This window comes from Medicago truncatula, chromosome 7 (assembly GCF_003473485.1).
Source record: "Medicago truncatula cultivar Jemalong A17 chromosome 7, MtrunA17r5.0-ANR, whole genome shotgun sequence".
In the NCBI taxonomy this organism is placed as follows: Eukaryota; Viridiplantae; Streptophyta; class Magnoliopsida; order Fabales; family Fabaceae; genus Medicago; species Medicago truncatula.
This window is the reverse complement of record NC_053048.1, coordinates 42,240,523-42,260,579: the sequence shown is the minus strand read 5'-3', so window position 1 is coordinate 42,260,579 and position 20,057 is coordinate 42,240,523. Positions and strand designations below refer to the sequence as shown.

General features: G+C 30.1%; 1 protein-coding gene across 2 annotated transcripts; it reads right to left on the bottom strand.

The window, feature by feature from the left end:
• Positions 1-576: 576 nt before the first annotated feature.
• LOC11414816 (very-long-chain aldehyde decarbonylase CER1) lies at positions 577-20,025 on the bottom strand. Of its 2 annotated transcripts, none has more exons than XM_003624974.3 (10): positions 4,844-5,001; positions 4,458-4,672; positions 4,015-4,247; positions 3,401-3,620; positions 2,934-3,309; positions 2,728-2,835; positions 1,768-1,968; positions 1,402-1,497; positions 1,022-1,195; positions 577-919 (listed from the first exon to the last, which is right to left on the bottom strand). In XM_003624974.3, the coding sequence occupies exons 1-10, from the start codon at positions 4,901-4,903 to the stop codon at positions 749-751; spliced, it is 1,854 nt and encodes a 617-aa protein (XP_003625022.1). In that variant the 5' UTR covers positions 4,904-5,001; the 3' UTR covers positions 577-748. The 2 variants fall into 2 exon arrangements, with proteins under 2 accessions (XP_003625022.1, XP_003625020.2); XM_003624972.4 differs by lacking the exons at positions 577-919; positions 1,022-1,195; positions 1,402-1,497; ... (5 more) ...; positions 4,458-4,672; positions 4,844-5,001 and adding exons at positions 12,930-13,288; positions 13,391-13,564; positions 14,086-14,175; ... (5 more) ...; positions 19,487-19,701; positions 19,927-20,025.
• Between the last annotated feature and the right edge of the window lie 32 nt (positions 20,026-20,057).

Below are 20,057 nucleotides of genomic sequence, written 5' to 3'. Positions count from 1 at the left end.
ATAATGTTGATCAAAATTTGAAAGAATTATGAGGAATTTGGAAGTTTGAGTGAGAGGGTTTCTCTGTGAAGAAGTTTTAAAATAGGTTAAAATATGTTAAGAACACTTAAATACCGGGGCAAACTAAATGCTCACACGATGATGTGACCTACTTCCACAATGTATTTTCTCCACATTGCTCCTTGCTTGGCGACCTACATGTGTCCTATGTCGAGGTGAAATCTATGGATTTGGTTCGAAAATTCCTTTGGCTCGCATGGCCAGCCTAACAAAGACATGAATCAAAATGAAATTGTTGGAATCACTAAGCTAACTCTCATGGCAATCAAAAATCTCCACTCGACGAACTTGTGCACAACAAAATTCACAAACAACAAATTGACACTACAAAATTTCAAAGAGACTAAAAATGAAAGAATATAAAATTTCAGGGACATTTTTTATTTTGAACACAAACTAAAATTGCTAGTTGCCTTATATAGAAATGTCGAAAAGTTATTGACAAAAATTAATCGATCAAGTAATATCGATAAATCGAGATATAAAATGAAAGTAACCATTCACTTTTAGTAGTAATTTCAAAACATCTTAAATTTAAATAGCATACATGGTTTTTTAGAACATACATGGAAATCTTAGAGTTCAAAAACTCCGGTCAACCTTCATGTTTTGATAATGAAAAACAAACTTTGATAACTCAAACAAGAAGAATGTATATCAATAATGTAAACCCATTTGTCACACTTGGTTAATTTGTGAGGATATTCTTCAGAGGTTGGAAACCATGACGAATACTTGCTTCCCAAACTTTCTCAGTGCTAAGTATAGTGTCACCACATTCATGAACATTCCATCCTTCTAAGGCATGAATTATTCCAGCAATACGCCATGCACTCATAACTCTTCTTGGAAGCCAATTCTGTTACATAAATACATTAATTAATGTAGTAACATTTTAAAATTTTAATGTATGTTATTATAATAGTATACTGAAGGATATAAAAATATGCTATTTACACACCTCACAAGAGTGTGAATTCATGAATGTAGTAGGAGTAATCATTGCTGGTGTATAGTGGTAGAAGCAATCTTTTCGCATTTTCTTTGGAGGGAAATGAGAAAATGGTATGAATAATGATCCTTTCGGTGCTTCCATTTGCTCATATTCATCCCATTCATCTCCAACTAGCCATATCTGCTAGGCTCATAATTAGTATTACAAAATGAAGTATCCTTGTTTTATCATTAAAAGGTTTTCTTTTTGTTTATGGTACAATATATAATTATTTTAAAAGTTTTATGAATTAGTTATGAAATAAATTTCGAATTATGTGGTGCATGCATAATTACTAGTTAAGATTGTGACGACTTTTAAAATAAAATAAAAAATGTTGGACCAACCTTTGGTGTATTGAATGGTGAAAGAGCCAAGTTTCCTTTTGACGTGTTGATCCTTTGTTCAAGCTCTTTAAGCTCATCCTTATATAACACAACTACCTGCTTGCAATTCATCCATAAATCATTCGAATAACTTAAACTTTAACAAGTCATACTACTTGGTAGTAGTAATATTTTTGAGTCTACATTTCAATTTTGAAGAGAATCAAATTGAAATATAACACTAATTTTGAAGGGATGTTATAATCATAGAATAAATCCGGTTTGCATATTTAAGCTTAAGCTTATATTCGAAGACAGTATGTTTTTTTTTGAATAAATATATTCAAAGACATAAACAATGTACACACATATAGCACTTGCACTTACCTGTACATTTTTCTTGCATAAAGCATTAGCGATGACAAACGCAACCTTATTGAACTTGCCTCGAAGAAGCACTTGATTTGTCCCTTTGGGAATGTTGTTCAACACAGTTGCAGCAGCTAGGCTACTTCCATCTACAACTTTTATCTTCAATTGTGGTAACCTTCCAATATAATGTTCATGGCGTTCATTAAGCTGATGATTCTGCATCCATCAAAGGTTATTCAAATAAAAAATCATTATTCTACTTCGAATTTGCTAGAGCTATATATAAAAGTTATTTTTGATTTTTAGTAAACATTAATATACACTCACCTATTGAAAACTATATAAATGAACTCTTATATTTAATACTGAAATATCTAGTTTGAGATCCCTTAATCATGAAATTTTATTTTAAATAATCTTCAACTTTTTCAATTTTAAATAATCTAACATTTTTGCTATAGATTTTCGGTGGTCTTTGGCGAACATGTGTGACAAACAATCAATTATTTTTTCTTTTAAACCGATTTTTTTTCATACCAAGAGTTAGGTATTAAACCTTTTCCTTAAAAATTAAAAAAAAAAAAAAAAAGGTTTAAACCTCTTATTCGAATTGTTTAAGCGGCTCAAATTCTTTACCATTGAATGAATCAATTGATTATTAGAGAAACCAAATCAATGTCCCACATTTACGAACAATACCACGTCAATTTTGGTGTGGGACAGGAGAATACTTGTTCCGCCGCATATCCATCCAAACAAGCCAATAGAAGAAAATGATTAATACTGTCCATATTTAGTGAGTGTGGTAAGACTAAAGACTTTGTGGTCTCAGAAAATAATTTCAAATCTTATCGTAAAATAGTTTTTGGTATCACAAATAATAATAATAAAATAAAATAAATATTTTCATTTTTTTTCTTCAGAAAAATAAGTGATACTAATAAATAAATTAATGGTAGGGGTGTGAGTAATGACCTTATTAAAAAGTCCTAGACTTATCACCTTTGCTCCATTTAACTCAGCCTCCACAATTGCCTCTTCAATCAAGTTGTTAAATGTTTTGCTCTGCCATTTGGAGAAATACTACGTACAAATGAAATCAGAAGGGTATTACATTGATTAAACAAAAAATTACAATGCAAAATCTAAAGTCACAAATAGAAAGAAAAAAGAAACCATACTTGTCTTTTAAATCTTGGTATAAGCCAACATTGCAACTTGAGATTCTTGAAGGAGTTGCTTTCTAAAACAAAGGCACGTCCACAAATCCAAGTCATAAGCATAGAGAACATTGTAAAGGGCCACATTAAATGTAGGTACCATTTAGATGTTTGAGGGTTGGATGCTAATGAAGCAAAGCCTAAACGTAATTGATAGATGGAATTAAATGTTGTTAAATGTGTTAAGTGGACCACATCTGGTGACTCCTTTGGTCTCATCAATGAGGTTTCATATATAACATCTGTGGATTTATCTACCGTACCATAAATGTAGTCATACATTGGCATAAAAAGTGAGTAATTTCTCCTGAATTTAGTGTGATGTAATGAGTGAAACCTATGGAAACCAAGAAGAAAATAAATTAGTATATGGACTTTGATTGTAGAAGTTATGAATTTCATTACAATATTAAACATTGTAAACTTACGATGGTGTGTAAGAGAGATACTTCAATTGGGGAAAGTATGAGAAGAGCTTCTTAGGAAAGAACTCAAAGTTGCAATGACCCATATTGTTCATGAAATCAATGAAAAAGACATAGCCATATAGTGCAGCCACAGATGATTTTTTGATGAACAATGTTGTTAACATTGGTATAGCAAAAAGTGTAAAATATGACAAATGCTCGGCAAATGGGTGTGCCACAGCTGTCCAAAAAAAAAAAAAAGAACGTTACTTCCAAATGAAATTTTGTTATGTAATGGACAAAAATGAATTAAAGTCCTTGCTTCCTATGATTTTTTTTCTTTCATCTCAACCAATAATAACAATATAATATTTTATATTATCTTAATGTTTGGAAAACAGATCTAGCATTTTAAATATTTTTGGAAGGATCAAAGTACTGTTTCATTAAATTCTTGAAAATGCATTATTCCTATTTTGCTTTTCACCTTTCTATATTACAAATATTGAGTACATGAATCTTTCATTTCCTTGTTAACAATTTAAAATAAACATAAACTTTTTAAAATATTTTTTGTTTTTGCGTCTAGAAAGTAAACAGAAGCATGCAAAAATGAAGAGAAAAAGAGTTCATACAAGTGACAGGCTCAGTGACAATTGAAGAATGATGGTGAGAATGATAACGAGAGTATAGATAATGATGATGAAGTGCTCTATGAAGCCAATAGTATAAAAACTCGACTGGTCCAGCATGCAATATTGCTGTAAGAATCACACCATCTATTCTCCACCATGGTAAGTTAGAAGCCATAGGAAATATCATGTATCCTATGTAGTATAACAGTGCAGTGAACAAAATTTGGTCATCCCTGCAAATGTCCACACACAATCAAAACCCTAATAGTTAGATAAAAAAAATTATAATTAATTTTGATCTATTTTAAGATAAAATCATCATTATATTATCAATGGAGATATATAATTTTTTTTTAATAAATCATCAATGGATCATATTTATATAGCCTCTATTTAATTAAGAAAGACAAATATTTAAAGGCAATTTAGAATTTGGAATTAACCAATTGGTTTCTCTATCGACTTGTTCAAATTCAAGGCTTTTGTCAACAATTTTGCTTTTGCCTCTAGCAGTTTCATATCGTGAGATAGAAATCCAAATCTGATTGTGTAGCATTCTGACCAATATAAAAGGACATATGAGATATTGTATTGGGTCCCTTTCAACCCATATGAAAGAGTATATGCTGTGGCCAATCCATGGGATTAGAATCACGAACTTAATTAGTGTCCATAACATGATACATGCAACACAAAGATAAATAATAATGTCAGTCAGAAATCAAAACTTGAAATGCTTCAAAAATAAACCGTAAAACTATGACCTATAAACTTTTTTTTTAGAGAGTGGAGAGATATATAGTTGTGAATGAGAGTAAATTAAAAGAACCTTGAAACTCCCAAGAGGTTTCCAAGGCCAGTTTGTAAGGATTCCTGGTTTGGAAGCCATATTATGAATTTGGGATGAAGATAATATAGTATATGGAACTCTTTATATACGGCATACATGAATTGACAAATCAAACAAACATAAAAAAATTACCAACTTTACGAGGGTAAAAACATGTTTAACTGTGGTTGTTTTTAGAGCGATCGAAATGGTGGTTGAGTCTCGTGAATAGTAAGATGTACGGTTAATTTCATCAACTAAATGCAATCTGGTCCAGAGGTGGAAACCAGATTTCTGCTACTCTGTTATATATATCATTCAATGCTATTGAATATTGATATGCAGGAAACAACGTTTGTATATATATGATCCTCTCAGAAAACATTGTATACATAATATCTTCGAACCGCGCCCACTTGCAAAATATCATCCAAGTACACTTTCTCTTTCATTTTCATTTGCTCTTCTTTCTTCTTAGTGTATAGAATGTACAAGGGTGTATAATCGTCTATGTAAAATTTTCCATATTCTTTTTTTATTTTTTTGGTCAGATAGCCCAGTGGCTAGAATTCACCTTATAAGGTGAATAAATGGGGTGTCCGGAGTTCGAACCACAGCCCCTAAATATAATAATGCAATGTCCTACCAACTGAGTTATTCTCAATGGACAACATTTTCCATATTCTATCATATACATGCACTTTTTTTTGTCTTCATGTGATTGAATATGCTATTTTTCGTTTTTTTACGTAAAAAAATTATTTTGACAACTTAAAAGTTATCACACACGGTATATATATATATTTTTTTTTGGTGAAGACACGGTATATTTTTTTTTTTTAAGGAAAAGACACGGTATTTTTATTTGGTTGTACTTTTATTATAGGATTAAATATGTTTTTGCTCCCTATAAATATGTCAATTTTTTGTTTTAGTCTCTCCAAAAAATTTCTTCGACATTTAGTGCTTCAAAAATTTTCATCTGCACTTTTAGTCCATCTTTTAAAGTAAACTCATATGTAAAATTCATATTTTTGAATAAAAAATTTCAGAAAAATTCATAATATTATAAGAATCTCTCCCAAAAAAATTAGAACTTTTTAACAAAACATGAATTTAATATGAGTTTTTATATTTTTTAAGGTTAAAAATTCATATTTAATTTGTGTTTTGTTACAAAAATTCTACTTTTTTTGGGATTTTTTTAGAATATTTTACACATTTCTGCACAATTTCATTAAAAAATATAAAAATTAAATTAAAAATATGGACCAAAAGTAGTGATTGAAAATTTTGTAGGGACTAAAAGTTAAAGAAAATTTTTAGAAGGACTAAAACGAAAAGTTGGTATATTTTTAGAAAAAAAAAAATAAAAAATTTAACTCTTTATTATATTTGTTTCACTCACTTGTAATCAAATTAACACTTGTTTTAGATGTATTTTTACACGGTCTCTCACAAGTTATCAAATTTTAGTTGTACAATGAAAGAAATCAACTTACTTTATTTCACACTAGCGAAAAAACGGGCACTCGCGTGTCAATCTTTCCGTTCTTTTTATTGAGCTAACGCAGTAAATTATGAACGGTGTAACGTTTCAATTTTATATAATTATTTTTAGTTGATTTAAAGTCTTTTATATGATTTTTAAATGATTCATGTTGATTTTGTGGTGTGGTGTATTTTATTAAATGGCTATTTTTATTATTTAATAGAATAAGTGAGAATTAGAACTATTTTGGAGTTTGGGGTTAAATTAGAATTAATAGAATTAAGAGGAGTTAAGGAATATTGGGAGGTTATATTTATTAAAGAATTAGAAAATAGAAGTCAGAAGCAGTTTTCACGTACAACAGAGAAAAGGGAGAAAAGTCAAGAAAAGGGAAGAGGACCTAGAAGGGCTGCGATTTCGATTATCTAAGGTAAGGGTGAGGCTAACTTGCAATGATTTTAGTTTATGTAATTATGATTCTATTTTAATAAAGGTTATGAATAAATTTGGAGAATTGGAAATTAGCCTTATGATGAGAATTGATGATTAAACGATGGAATTAGGATGAATTGATGTAGAAATGATGAACAGACCTTAGATGTTTCATGTATTGATGTTTAGAATCAGTTTTGGGGTTAGAACTATGGGATTGGGTGAATTTTTGAGAAAAACTGCAATCTGCCCGTACTGATATTCATCGCTCGCCTCCCGAGTGATGATCCGCGCCACAGTGAGTGATGAAGGTCATCGCTCGCCTCGCGAGCAGAAGTTACTCGCCTCGCGAGTTGCACCTCGTAGCTCGTCATGGCGAACAAGTTTACTCGCCGTAGCGAGTGTGACCAGAGAGCTTGCAAGATTTCGTGTTTTTAAGCTGTGAGTTTAACCTTGGATGTTTTTGAGGGCCTGAACATGTACTACAATGATTAGGCAAAGTTTTAGAATGAGATTGAACTTGGAATAGTGTCAGAATGGATTCTTGAGTGTTTTACCCTAACTCGCCGTGGCGAGTGAGGCTCTCGCCTCGCGAGCTAGTGCTTGACAGACTGCCTTGTGTAGGATTCATGTGGCTTTGTCGCACGAGTGGTTGTGAGTTGAACTTTGGGATAGCAATGAAAGATGTATAGGATATTAATGATGATCTGTGAAGTTGGTTATGATGAATTGAGGTTGTTTAATATGATAAAATTGTATACGTATTACTTGGATTACATGGAAATGTTAGACATCGTTGAATTGCATAAGATATTGTTATATCACGCTGTTGTATATTGTTGTGTTGCTGTTGATTGAATATGATTGTTGATGATTGCTGGTTTATGCTTAATTGCATTCAATTAGAATATACAAGGTGTTGGTTCGAGTTGTAAGTTTTGAGTTGTCGTTCTAAGTAACGGAGTCATAGGTTGTTGATGTTGACCAAGTTGGGGAGTAAGTCATAGTTATTATGCACAGTCGTTGTCGTAGTTGAGTTGTATGCTGATATACACAAGTTGAGTCCTTTTATGATTAGGAACTGTTGAGGGCTCATGCCCTGGAATGTTAATCATTCAACCGTTGAGGGGTTATGCCCTGGAATGCCTTGTCATTCAACTGGTGAGGGCTTATGCTCTGCAATGCTTAGTCATTCAACACGATGGAAATGGTATCACGTTGATGTAGTTGTTGTTGGTTGTGCTGTTGTCGTTGTTGTTGATGGAGATATTGTTGTTGTTGTTGAGTTGTTGTTGTCGTTGTTGTTGATGGAGATATTGTCGTTGTTGTTGGTTGTGTTGTTGTCGTTGTCGTTGATGGTGATATTGTCGTTGTTGTAGGTTGTGTTGTTGTCGTTGTTGTTGATGGAGAGATTGTTGTTGTTGTTGAGTTGTTGTTGTCGTTGTTGGTTGATTTAGTAAGAGTTATTAAAGTTGAAGAAGTAGGAATATTATTGTTGGAATATATGTTGTTAATTATGTTATTTAATTAAGTTGATGATTTATATATCTATTATTATTGTTTTGTGAATCTCACCCCTTCTGCTTGGAAATGTTGCTCTTCGTATGAGTAACTTGCAGGTGATCGAGAATAAGTTGTTAGAATGCTGTCGCGAGTGGACTATCTTCCACGTGTGTCTTAGGTGCTCTGATACGTAACGGGATGAGGTATTTTGATGCATGCTTCATTTCCTTTACGTGGTTGACTTATGATGTTGATGGATTAAGCTGTTTAACCGAAATTCTATGAGATATTTTGATGAGACCTACGTGCCAAGACTATGTTAGATGTTTAAATAAATTCCGCTGCAAGTTTTTGAATTAATATGTTGATGAATTTTGGAAAGATAATTAGTTAATTATCCTAATTATGATTCTTAGAAGTGTAGCATTCCGTTTATGTGAATTACTCTGATAAATGTTTTTGAAATTTTTAAGCTGGGAAAACGGGGTGTTACAAACGGTATTTTATATGAAATTTTGATTTTGATTAAAATTATAAGTACAAATATTTGTGACTTTTAAATTGTAACAAACCCAAAAAACCATGTTTATATTTTTCAATAAAAACAATAATTTAACAAATATTATATAAATCTTTTTTAATACCACCAATAATATAACATTAATATAAGAAAATTTGTTTGAAGATATAATTGGAATTATAAAAAATTTAGCCCAAAATCTATATCTCCTTCGTATATAGTATTTTTAACATTGTTTCTAATGCAGTGGGATATTTCCTATTCTATTTAAAATTTAAAGTAATATTTTTAAAGGATAAAATAGTAAATAAAATAGTTTAAATGAAGGGTAAAATAGGTAATGAAAAAGTCAGCTCAAACTCATGTATTTTAAGCTTATTTTCTTTATATATAGTATAGATAAAATAATAGGTTATTTTTGTGGTCACCCAAAAAACCAATAGGTAATAAATATAAAAAATTATTTATTATATAACAATTGAATTTTCTAATTTTTTTAATTATTTATTTTTTAAATTAATAGTATTAGCGATGGTGGGAGGCGGCTGCCAACTGTGGGGACGCCAAATCGTCGACCATCATGGGACCACCAGAGCTCCATCCAAACACCATTGAACTAATAGATATATCAATTATTCAATAAAATCGAAGAAGAAAAATAATATTTTCGTATATATAGAACCAGATCGATTATTATTCTATAATATAATTAATTAATTAAATAAGGTTTACGAAAAAAGCGAGAGTACTTCTGAAACCACTATTTTTCACAAACATCTATTTTTTTTTTTTAGCTAGATAGACGAAATGGCAAAGTTATTATAAACTCACACGCACAAGTGGATGTCATTACAAATTAAATATCAATTGTTAAATATGCAAATCGTCATTGCAAATTAAATATCAAATATTTTGGTTTGATGAATAAGGGGGGAGGTATTTAGAATATTACATACAATATTCCTAACAATTGATTTATGCTTACGAATATGATCTTAATTCCTCAAATTAAGGAGAAAAATGAATATTACAAAGATCAAATTAAATATGAATTGATTTGAGGAGCACTAAAGCAAAACACCAAAGGCCAAAACCAAAAATTATATTTGTAAGAACTGAAACTAATTTAATTATTTACAAAGACTAAATCCAATGCCCTTAATTCATAGTATTTGCATGGATCATTTACGTACTTAAGCTTTTACTCCTCAATAAAGGTGGACTACCCCATTGCCATATTTGAGTCTTAATGTATATTCTAGTACTGCTTTGTTCCCGATTGCTTCTGGTGCTTGGTCCCCGTTACATTTATATTTTATTTTCAGCTTTGATTGTGGTTGACAGTGACGGCGACCTCTCCTCTCCACCTACCGTCGTTTCTTTAATAAATTTTATGGGGATTTGAATGGGTGAAGTCTTGGTCATGATCACAACTCCACTTAAAAAAAAGTTTTGGTCTCAACAATTTTGTCATATTTTTTCTTTTTTGAAGACAACAATTTTGTCATATTATTTGCAGGGAGTTCGGGTACTCCATTTAGGATTTGGAGGTAAGATATGTGGCAAAAAAATATCTAATGGTTGAGATTTTAAATTAAAAAATAATAGAATGTTGTTGCGATATGAGAGAAAAAGGGAACATAATTTGTTTGTTATTATTATGTATTTTTATTAAACAAATACTTATTTTTTAATTTAAAATCTCAACCGTTATATTTTTTTTTGCCACATGTGTTGCATCTAAACTCTAAATGGAGTAAATGAAACTTAGCCTAAATGGAGCATACCCGAACTCATTTTAAGGGGTGCAGCTATCCACCTATGATTTTGTATTGGATAACTTTCGGAATCCTATTTTTTTTTATGTGAACAAGTATATTTTATCTTTAGATACCCTAAATAACTTTATTTGTCCTTAAAAGAAAAGTTTATTTGTCAAAAACTTTAGAGAATTATGATGATACTCTAACTCATTTTTCTTTTTCTTTTTATTGAAATAAATAATTTTTCATCTATTTCATTTTTTCTTTCATGATTTCGTCGTCTTATTGCGACGTTGGATTGTTCGTAGTCTTTATGCAACGTTGTTCGCAAATCAGCTTTGATCCAGTGCAAATACAATCAATGACTTTGATGTCGTCAACGTTGCAGATTCGAAGACATGGATATTTCGGAGACTTGAATATAATCATATGTGTAGCCTTTTGTACTTAGCCGTTTTTGCTATTAACATGGATTTTGTGAGTTTATTCGCAGATTCATCCTTTTTGTTTTTAGCGAATTTGCATTGTATCGATATACTCTATCAATTTAAATGAATGAATATCTTTAATTTTTGTCAACAACAAAAAAAAATTAGGTAAAAAAATACTTAAATAATTGTCACTTGTTTGATATATATTTATTTCGTTATTTTGACACTTCTGATTTCTTAAGCAACTGTAAAGAGGAATATACGTTAACAATAAAAATTGTAAAGGTAAAACTCAAATGAAAGAAACAATGACTTTCTTGCAAATGATTCTTAGTTGTGAATTTTCTATTTTATATAAGTAATTAAACTACATCTTAAATTTATATTTAATGTAAGTAAAATTATTGTGTTTGCTTTTTGCTTAAGGACTAAATTTTGATATATTAATTTAAAAATAAATTTTATTTTACTTTGTTATATTTGACCACCACGTAAAAAATTGGACAGCTTCACCACTCATTCATTATTTAGACATACACATATTTGGAAAAGAATTGTAAACAAGAGAATAGAATTAAAAAATGTATATTTTAAAATAATTAAATATATGTATTTTTTTGTGAGTGTGGTCAAATAATCTGCGTGATCATATACAAGTATTTTCCGTCAATGAGTATAATACTATAGTTATTGTCTCCATATAATATCGTTGCTCTATGGAAAATATAAGTATCCATGGCCTCTGGTTAAGAGCATGATGACATCAAAGAGAATAGAAGACATTCAAACTAGGTTGGCAAACTTTTGAGACTTTAATCCTTTGCCAACTGTTCATGTATTATTAAAAAAGGGAAGAAAAAAAATATACAAAAAAAATTGAGTAAATAAAACCTAAACTAGTAAATTCTCACAAAAGTGTAGGCCTGCCCATACGGATATTACAAACATTTTAAATTACACAGGTAGAACCAACCTTTAGTTTATCATAACAAGCACTAATTAGAGGTCCACAAACTGGTTTATTGATCGTCTGTTAACACGAGAGTCCAAGAACGAAATACTCCTTGCAACGATGACAATAAGAAATACTGACTCTTTTGAGTCCAATGTCAATCATACAAATGACTAGGATAGTAAAGCATTTCGAAGTCGGTAACAAGGACTAAGTGGATACTCAAACAACAACGACGCAAAACCTTGTCTATGGAAATAAGCAGAATTCAACATATTTGAAAAATATTCAGAGAATTCTAGGACATGAACACGCATAACATGTAGCACTGACGCAAGCTACCTTGCCTTCCAACGTGGAGGAGGCAATACCGAATATCAGAAGAGAGATCACAAAATCACCACCAACCATCAAAATCCAAAAAGATCTGGATGCGTCACCACATGACTAACCCTTTGCACACCTTGTAGAATGACAACAACCATAAGGAAGACGACGCGAGTGGTTGGGAAAACTGTATGGAGCTTGGACCTCTAAATTAGTGGGGTTTGAAATGCAAAATACATAAGAGTATTGTTTTACATTTTTAAGGTTTCAGAGGGGTCAATTGAAGTTGAACCCTAATGGCTTAAGATCTTATACTGTACTCATCTCAAGGTATTTGGTTCGATTATCTCTAATGTCAATTTCAATGGACTTGTTTGACTTATTGAAGAAAAAAAAATTGAACCCTCTCAAAACTCAAAAGACTAGCTTCTCCCTTGATTGTGTCAACAAGACCACATGAATCTTTATTTGCCACATAATTTTTATTTTTAAATGGTGTGTGTGATAAGTTTGGAGACTAAAAATGAAAGAACGTGAAATTTCAGGCATATAACCTTATATTTTTTCACATGAACTAAAAATGCTTGTTACTTTAAAAAAATTGACAAAATTATTGATAAATCAAATTCATCAATTATTATCGATAAATTGCGTTTGAGACCTTCTTACAAAATAAAATTAACAATGCATATTTTAAGTAGTAATTTCAACACATTTTGAAAATTGAAACATTATACATGGAAAATGTTTAGATTAGAAACTTTGGTGAAAATTTGCCTTGTATTCATGCAAAACAAACTTCGTCAAAGTTGAGGAATGTATATCGATAATGTAAACCCATTTGTCACACTTGGTTAATTTGTGAGAATATTCTTCAGAGGTTGGAAACCATGACGAATACTTGCTTCCCAAACTTTCTCAATGCTAAGTATAGTGTCACCACATTCATGAACATTCCATCCTTCTAAGGCATGAATTATTCCAGCAATACGCCATGCACTCATAACTCTTCTTGGAAGCCAATTCTGTTACATAAATACATTAATTAATGTAGTAACATTTTAAAATTTTAATGTATGTTATTATAATAGTATACCGAAGGATATAAAAATATGCTAATTACACACCTCACAAGAGTGTGAATTCATGAATGTAGTAGGAGTAATCATTGCTGGTGTATAGTGGTAGAAGCAATCTTTTCGCATTTTCTTTGGAGGAAAATGAGAAAATGGTATGAACAATGATCCTTTCGGTGCTTCCATTTGCTCATATTCATCCCATTCATCCCCAACTAACCATATCTATTAGACAAGATAAAAAAAACCATGTTTTTGTTAGACTCATAATATGATAAAATAACTTATTAATCAGTTATTAAATGAATTTTTTAGCATTATATATGTTGTGCAACTTACCAAAAAATATTGTAGAAATATGTTGCAACAATAACAAAGTTAAACAATATTTTGCCACTAAAAAACCTAATAGTGTGAATGTGTGTGCATGTGGGTTTTGTGTCAAACTTAAACAATGTTACTTTATAAATTATGCAGTTATTTGGACATGTTCATATGGAAAATACTCTTCAAAAAACTTTCAATATAAAATTGGAAAATAGATTCACTCTATTGAGAATCTCTCAATTTTTTCTTAAGTGGACTTTCAAAACATGAGAGAGAAAAGAGAGTTAAAATTATAAGGTGGATGGTGTGTTTAATGGTGGGGACTAAAAATGAAGAAAAAGCAAGTGAAAATTACAATATAGATGATCCAAATCCATAAAACTTTGACGGTTTTTTAAAATAAAAGAAAATGGATCAACCTTTGGAGTATTGATTGGTGAAACAACCAAGCTTTCTTTCGAGACCCTTTGTCTAAGATCCATAAGCTCATCCTTATATAATACAGCCACCTGCTTGCAATTTATCAACAAAAAAAAATTATTAAGCAAAAATGATATTGCCTCCAAAAAATCTCGTGTAATATATTTTAAGTCTATATTTGGATATTGAAAATAAAATATAATACTATTACTTTCTATTCCAATCACTCATAATTAATTCGTATGTTGTTCTTTCAAAAAAAAATTATTTGTTTTTTTTTTTTTTCTATATGTTTCCTCTACTTGAGTTAATCATATTTAAACATGTCAGACATTAAATATGAACGCCTAAGGGATACAAGATTGATTTGATGACTAGAACGAAGAGTTAAAAAAGTTTGTAATAAGAAGGTTGATGGTTCGATACAAACTGAGATTCAAACTTTGATTTTAATATGTTGACATAGTTTTTTAATATGTATTTACCCCTCTTAATTTAGGCGAGTTCCGGTTTATCCCCCTGTAAAAACAAAAGAGTTTAGATTCCAACCCTGTAAAATAAGATTCTTTGATTTTAGCCCCTGACCTATGTGACTGTGCATAATTGCTGACGTGGCGAGCTGATGTGGCATGCTGACTGTGCATATCTGATTATGTGGCGTGATGACTGTATTTTTTTTTTTAAATGGTACACGTGGCATTTGTATTTTTTTTTTAAAATAAAAAAAAATCTGGAAAAATTATTAAAAATAAAAAATAATGAAAAAAATAATTAAAATGAAAAAACAATTATGAAAAAAATATAGAAAATTTAATAAAAAAAATCTGAAAAAATTAAAAATCTAGAAAATTTAAGAAAAAATCACGAAAAATAAAAAAAATCTGGAAAAAGTTAAAACAAAATTTATATATATCAAAATTTTCAAAAAATATAAAAAAATTCTGAATTAAATTAAAATTATAAAAAAATAAAAAATATAATATTATATAGTTATTTTGATTATGAAAATTTATTTCTAGAATTTTATTTTATTCGAAAATATAATCTAGATGAATAACAAGATACAATGGATTTTGATTGACACCGGTATATAAGTCATGTTATACTATTGAATAAGAAGCCCTTAATTCTATTCTTCATGATCTAATGTTATGTGTTTTTAATTATTGAAATATTTTCCAATATTTTTATTTTTTGTATATAAAAAAAAACAAACTTTTTAATTTCGAAAGAAAAATCTGAACTTTTTTCTTCTAAAAAATAAAATGTATTTTCTTATTATATTCATGAATTTCGAAATATATTAAGTTCTTGAATTTTCCAGAAATATATATATTTTTTTCTCATATTTTTAACTTTTTCCAGATTTTTTATTATTTTTTAAAATTTTCTAAAACTTTTATTAATTTTTCAAAATTTTTGTCATTATTTTTCATTTTACCAGATTCTTTTTCATTTTTATTAAAATTTTCAGATTAATTTTTATTTTATTAAATTTTCCAGAATTTTTTAAATTTGTTTAATCATATTTTTTATTTTAATTAATTTTTTCGTTAATTTTTTTATTTTTCAGAATATTTTTCATTTTTATTAATTTTTGCAGAATTTATTTAATTTTTAATGGTTTTTTGCGTTTTTTATTTATTTTTTTAAAATCACAAATGCCACGTGTACCCTTTAAAAAAATAAAAAATAAAAATAAGGGAATTTCTACGGTACACTCACAAAATGAGGTGTACCGGTAGTCTTTCTTAATAATTTTATAAATTAAAGATCATTTTTTATGAAATAAATAACTATTTATCAATATTTATATTTTATAGAACATCATTTCATAAGAAAAAACATCAGTTCATTGTTTATAAGAATCATAGTAATTTTTTTACATATTATCCTAAAATATAATCAATATTCTCAATTATGAGTGCTAAAAATTTAAAAAAAAAATTAATTTTATTTCGTTAACACTTTTGATGAATAAGATTTAGTTATTATAAATATAAATGATAGAAAATAATATTTTTCTTCAAAAAACAACTCATTTAACCATTAATTTAAAGAGTGAGTGTACCGGTACACTCAAATATATTGGATGTACCATAGAATTTGCCTAAAAATAATTATACAGTCAGCGTCCATTACACATGTGTCAGGTTTTAAAAAAAAATTAAAATAATTACACAGTGGCGTGCCACATCAGCGTCTGGATGGGGTCAGAGGTGTTTTGTGGAGAATCTTAATATTATAGGGGTGTTTTGTGAAGAATCTTCATATTATAGGGTTAGAATCTAAACTTTTATTTTTACAGGGGGTAAACCGGAACTCGTCCAAATTATAGGGGGTAAAGACATATTAACTTTTTTTTTTATTACAATTCAAAAGTATGTTGACTTAGTTATACTCTTCTAGAACCCAACCTCAGATAAATTGTGTTCTAGTCTATTCAAGAGTAATAATCACTCATCTACCATAAAAAAAGAGTAATAATCACTCTTGTAGTGCCGCTCACAATTTTGCTATAGTGTCTGTATTTCAGTCTAGCCCATGTATTTTTCTCTCCCCTCCTCATTGTATTGACACTATTATTTTAAATGAAATGTTATGAGTTTACTTTGCATAAAAAAAAGAGTAATAATCACCATGTCTCCTAAAAAATGTGACAATTTACTTATTTCACACAAAGTAAGAACTGACTATATATGAAACAACTTAAATACTAATTAAATTAAATAAAAATTACCGTAGACACACACATACCGTTATTATAAATATAAAGTGAAATATACAGTGGAGTATTAGTTGTTTTGATGTGTATATAACTTTTTATTTTGTTGATGCATTGCATAAGTTAATTTTAAAATGCACCTATAGACACACATATACATTATGTGTGCACATACCTGTACATTTTTTCTGCATAAAGCATTAGCAATGGCAAACGCAACCTTATTGAACTTGCCTCGAAGAAGCACTTGATTTGTCCCTTTGGGGATGTTGTTCAACACAGTTGCAGCAGCTAGGCTACTTCCATCTACAACTTTTATCTTCAATTGTGGTAACCTTCCAATATAAAGTTCACAGTGTGCATTCAGCTGATGTTTCTGCACCCATCATGGTTATTCAAATCAAAAATCATCATTCTACTTCGAATTCCATAAAGCTATATTTCAGATTTATCCTATTTATCGGAACGTATTTTTTGATGACACAAATCTATCGAAACATATTTTCGGATTTCCTTTTTTGTGCTAATCTATCGGATTCCATCCTTCGAATGACTTTTTTTTTTTGGGTTGAACGATTTGAGCTCCCTAAACAAATAAGGTCGTTACTTTTCTCATCCTTTGAGTTTCTCGTGCGTCCTATTTGAATTCTAAAATCCGAAATGTTTTAACGTGTTTTGGAGGTTTTTATGGGGTTTTACGTCGTTCGGATTATATAATCCGAACTGCATAGGGCATGCGTGAAATCAATATAGGGTGGGAAAAAAAGGAGTCAACAAATAATCATGCAAGTATTATAGAAAACTGATATAGACACCTCAAAATTGCTCACTTGGTTGGAAATAAAATGATTTGGAAGTTATGATCGATTGAATTTTACACACAAAAACAGTCGATTAAGGTTACAACCTGATCGGATACACCGTTAACTTGGTGGTTTAGATGGATGAGTTAAGAGTGAAGTGATAAGAAGATCAAAAAAACGATCTTTATCGTCAGAATATATAATTCTTATTAGGTGACAACTAGGATACCCATGGAAGAATGGTGGGTAATTTACCCCAACCAATACACATTAGCCACATAAGCACATTTTTAAGTGGTATCTATGAACTATCTTGACCCCACCAACAAATTGCTCATTTTCATTGGTTGGTGGGTAAATTACCCACCATTCTTCAAAGATAATCTAGAAAAAACCTATTACCAACAATACTAATATTTTTCCTTTCAAAGAACAATAGAAAAAATATGATCCAGCCTAGTATGAAGTAACATTCTTAGAAGAAAATATTAATTCTAATGATCTAAATATTTACTAAATTAATAGAAGGGGAGTGTGAAAATACCTGATTTAAAAGTCCTAAACTTATCACCTTTGCTCCATTTAATTCAGCCTCCATAATTGTTTCTTCAATCAAGTTGTTCAATGTTATGTTCTGCCCTTTTGAGAAATACTACAAAATAGGAAACCAAAGGGATATTACATTGGTAATCACTAAATCATTCTCCAAGGAGAAAACAAAATCTGAAAAATCACAAATGAGAAGAAGAAGAAAAAAATACCTGTGTTTTAAATCTTGGTATAATCCAACTTTGTAACTTAAGATCATTGAAGGTGTTGCTTTCTAAAACAAAGGCACGTCCACAAATCCAAGTGATAAGCATAGAGAACATTGTAAATGGCCACATTAAGTGTAGATACCATTTAGATGTTTGAGGATTGGAAGCTAAGGAAGCAAAGCCTAAACGCATTTGATAAATTGAATCAAGTGTAGTTAAATGTGTTAAGTGGACCACATCTGGTGACTCCTTTGGTCTCATCAATGAGGTTTCATATGTAGCATCTGTGGATTTATGCACTGTACCATAAATGTAGTCATACATTGGCATGAAAAGTGAGTAGTTAGCCCTGAATTTGGTGTGATGCAGTGAGTGAAACCTGTGGAAATATATCACGGAGAAAATAAACAATTAGCATATGGAATGTGACTAGAAATTAGGAAGCTCGTTAGCATTGTTGAACTTACGATGGTGTGTATGAGAGATACTTCAAAATGGGAAAGTAAGAGAGGAGTTTCTTAGGAATGAACTCAAAGTTGCAATGACCCATGTTGTTCATGAAATCAATGAAAAAGACATAGCCATATAGTGCAGCCACAGAAGATTTTTTGATGAACAATGTTGTCAACATTGGTATAGCAAAAAGTGTAAAATATGACAAATGCTCCGCAAATGGGTGTGTCACAGCTGTCAAAATACATAAGAAAGTTGTGTTATTTTGACACCAAAATTTGGACACTCACAAATCAAGCATGCAAAAATGAAAGAAAAAAAGTTCATACAAGTGATAGGCTCAGTAACAATTGAAGAATGGTGATGAGAGTGATAACGAGAGTATAGATAATGATGATGAAGTGCTCTATGAAGCCAATAGTATAAAAACTCCACTGGTCCAGCATGCAATATTGCTGTAAGAATCACACCATCTATTCTCCACCATGGTAAGTTAGAAGCCATAGGAAATATCATGTATCCTATATAATATACTAGTGCAGTGAACAATATTTGATCATCCCTGCAAATGCCAAACAGTCAAAATCTTAACATAGATTAATGTTTAATAGAAAAAGTATTATTTAAAGGGAAAATAAAAAAAAAAAAAATTGGAACTAACCAATTGGTTTCTCTATCAACTTGTTCGAATTCAAGGCCTTTGTCAACAATCTTGCTTTTTCCTTTAGCAGTTTGGTAACGTGAAATAGAAATCCAAATCTGGTTGTGTAGCATTCTGATCAACATAAAAGGAAATATGACATGGTACACTGGATCCCTTTCACCCCATATGAAAGAGTACATGCTATGAGCAATCCACGGGCTTAGAATCATGAACTTAATTTATGTCCATAACCAAGTCACATCAAAGACAAAGACAGAGAATAATATGTTAGTCAATATCAAAACATTACTATATGTTTCAAAATTCATGCTAAATATATGAACTATAAGCGACAAACAAAAACTTTATCAAAAAATTAAAGTAAATAGTTATTTTTTCATAAAAATATTTTTGTAAAAATGACAAATGCAGTATCATATTTGAGTAAGTAAAAGAACCTTGAAGCTCCCAAGAGGTTTCCAAGGCCAGTCTGTAAGGATGCCTGGTTTGGAAGCCATATTATGAGTTTGTGATGATGATATCATAGCATATGGAAAGCTCTTTATATAGTGTTTGGATTTGCAATTTT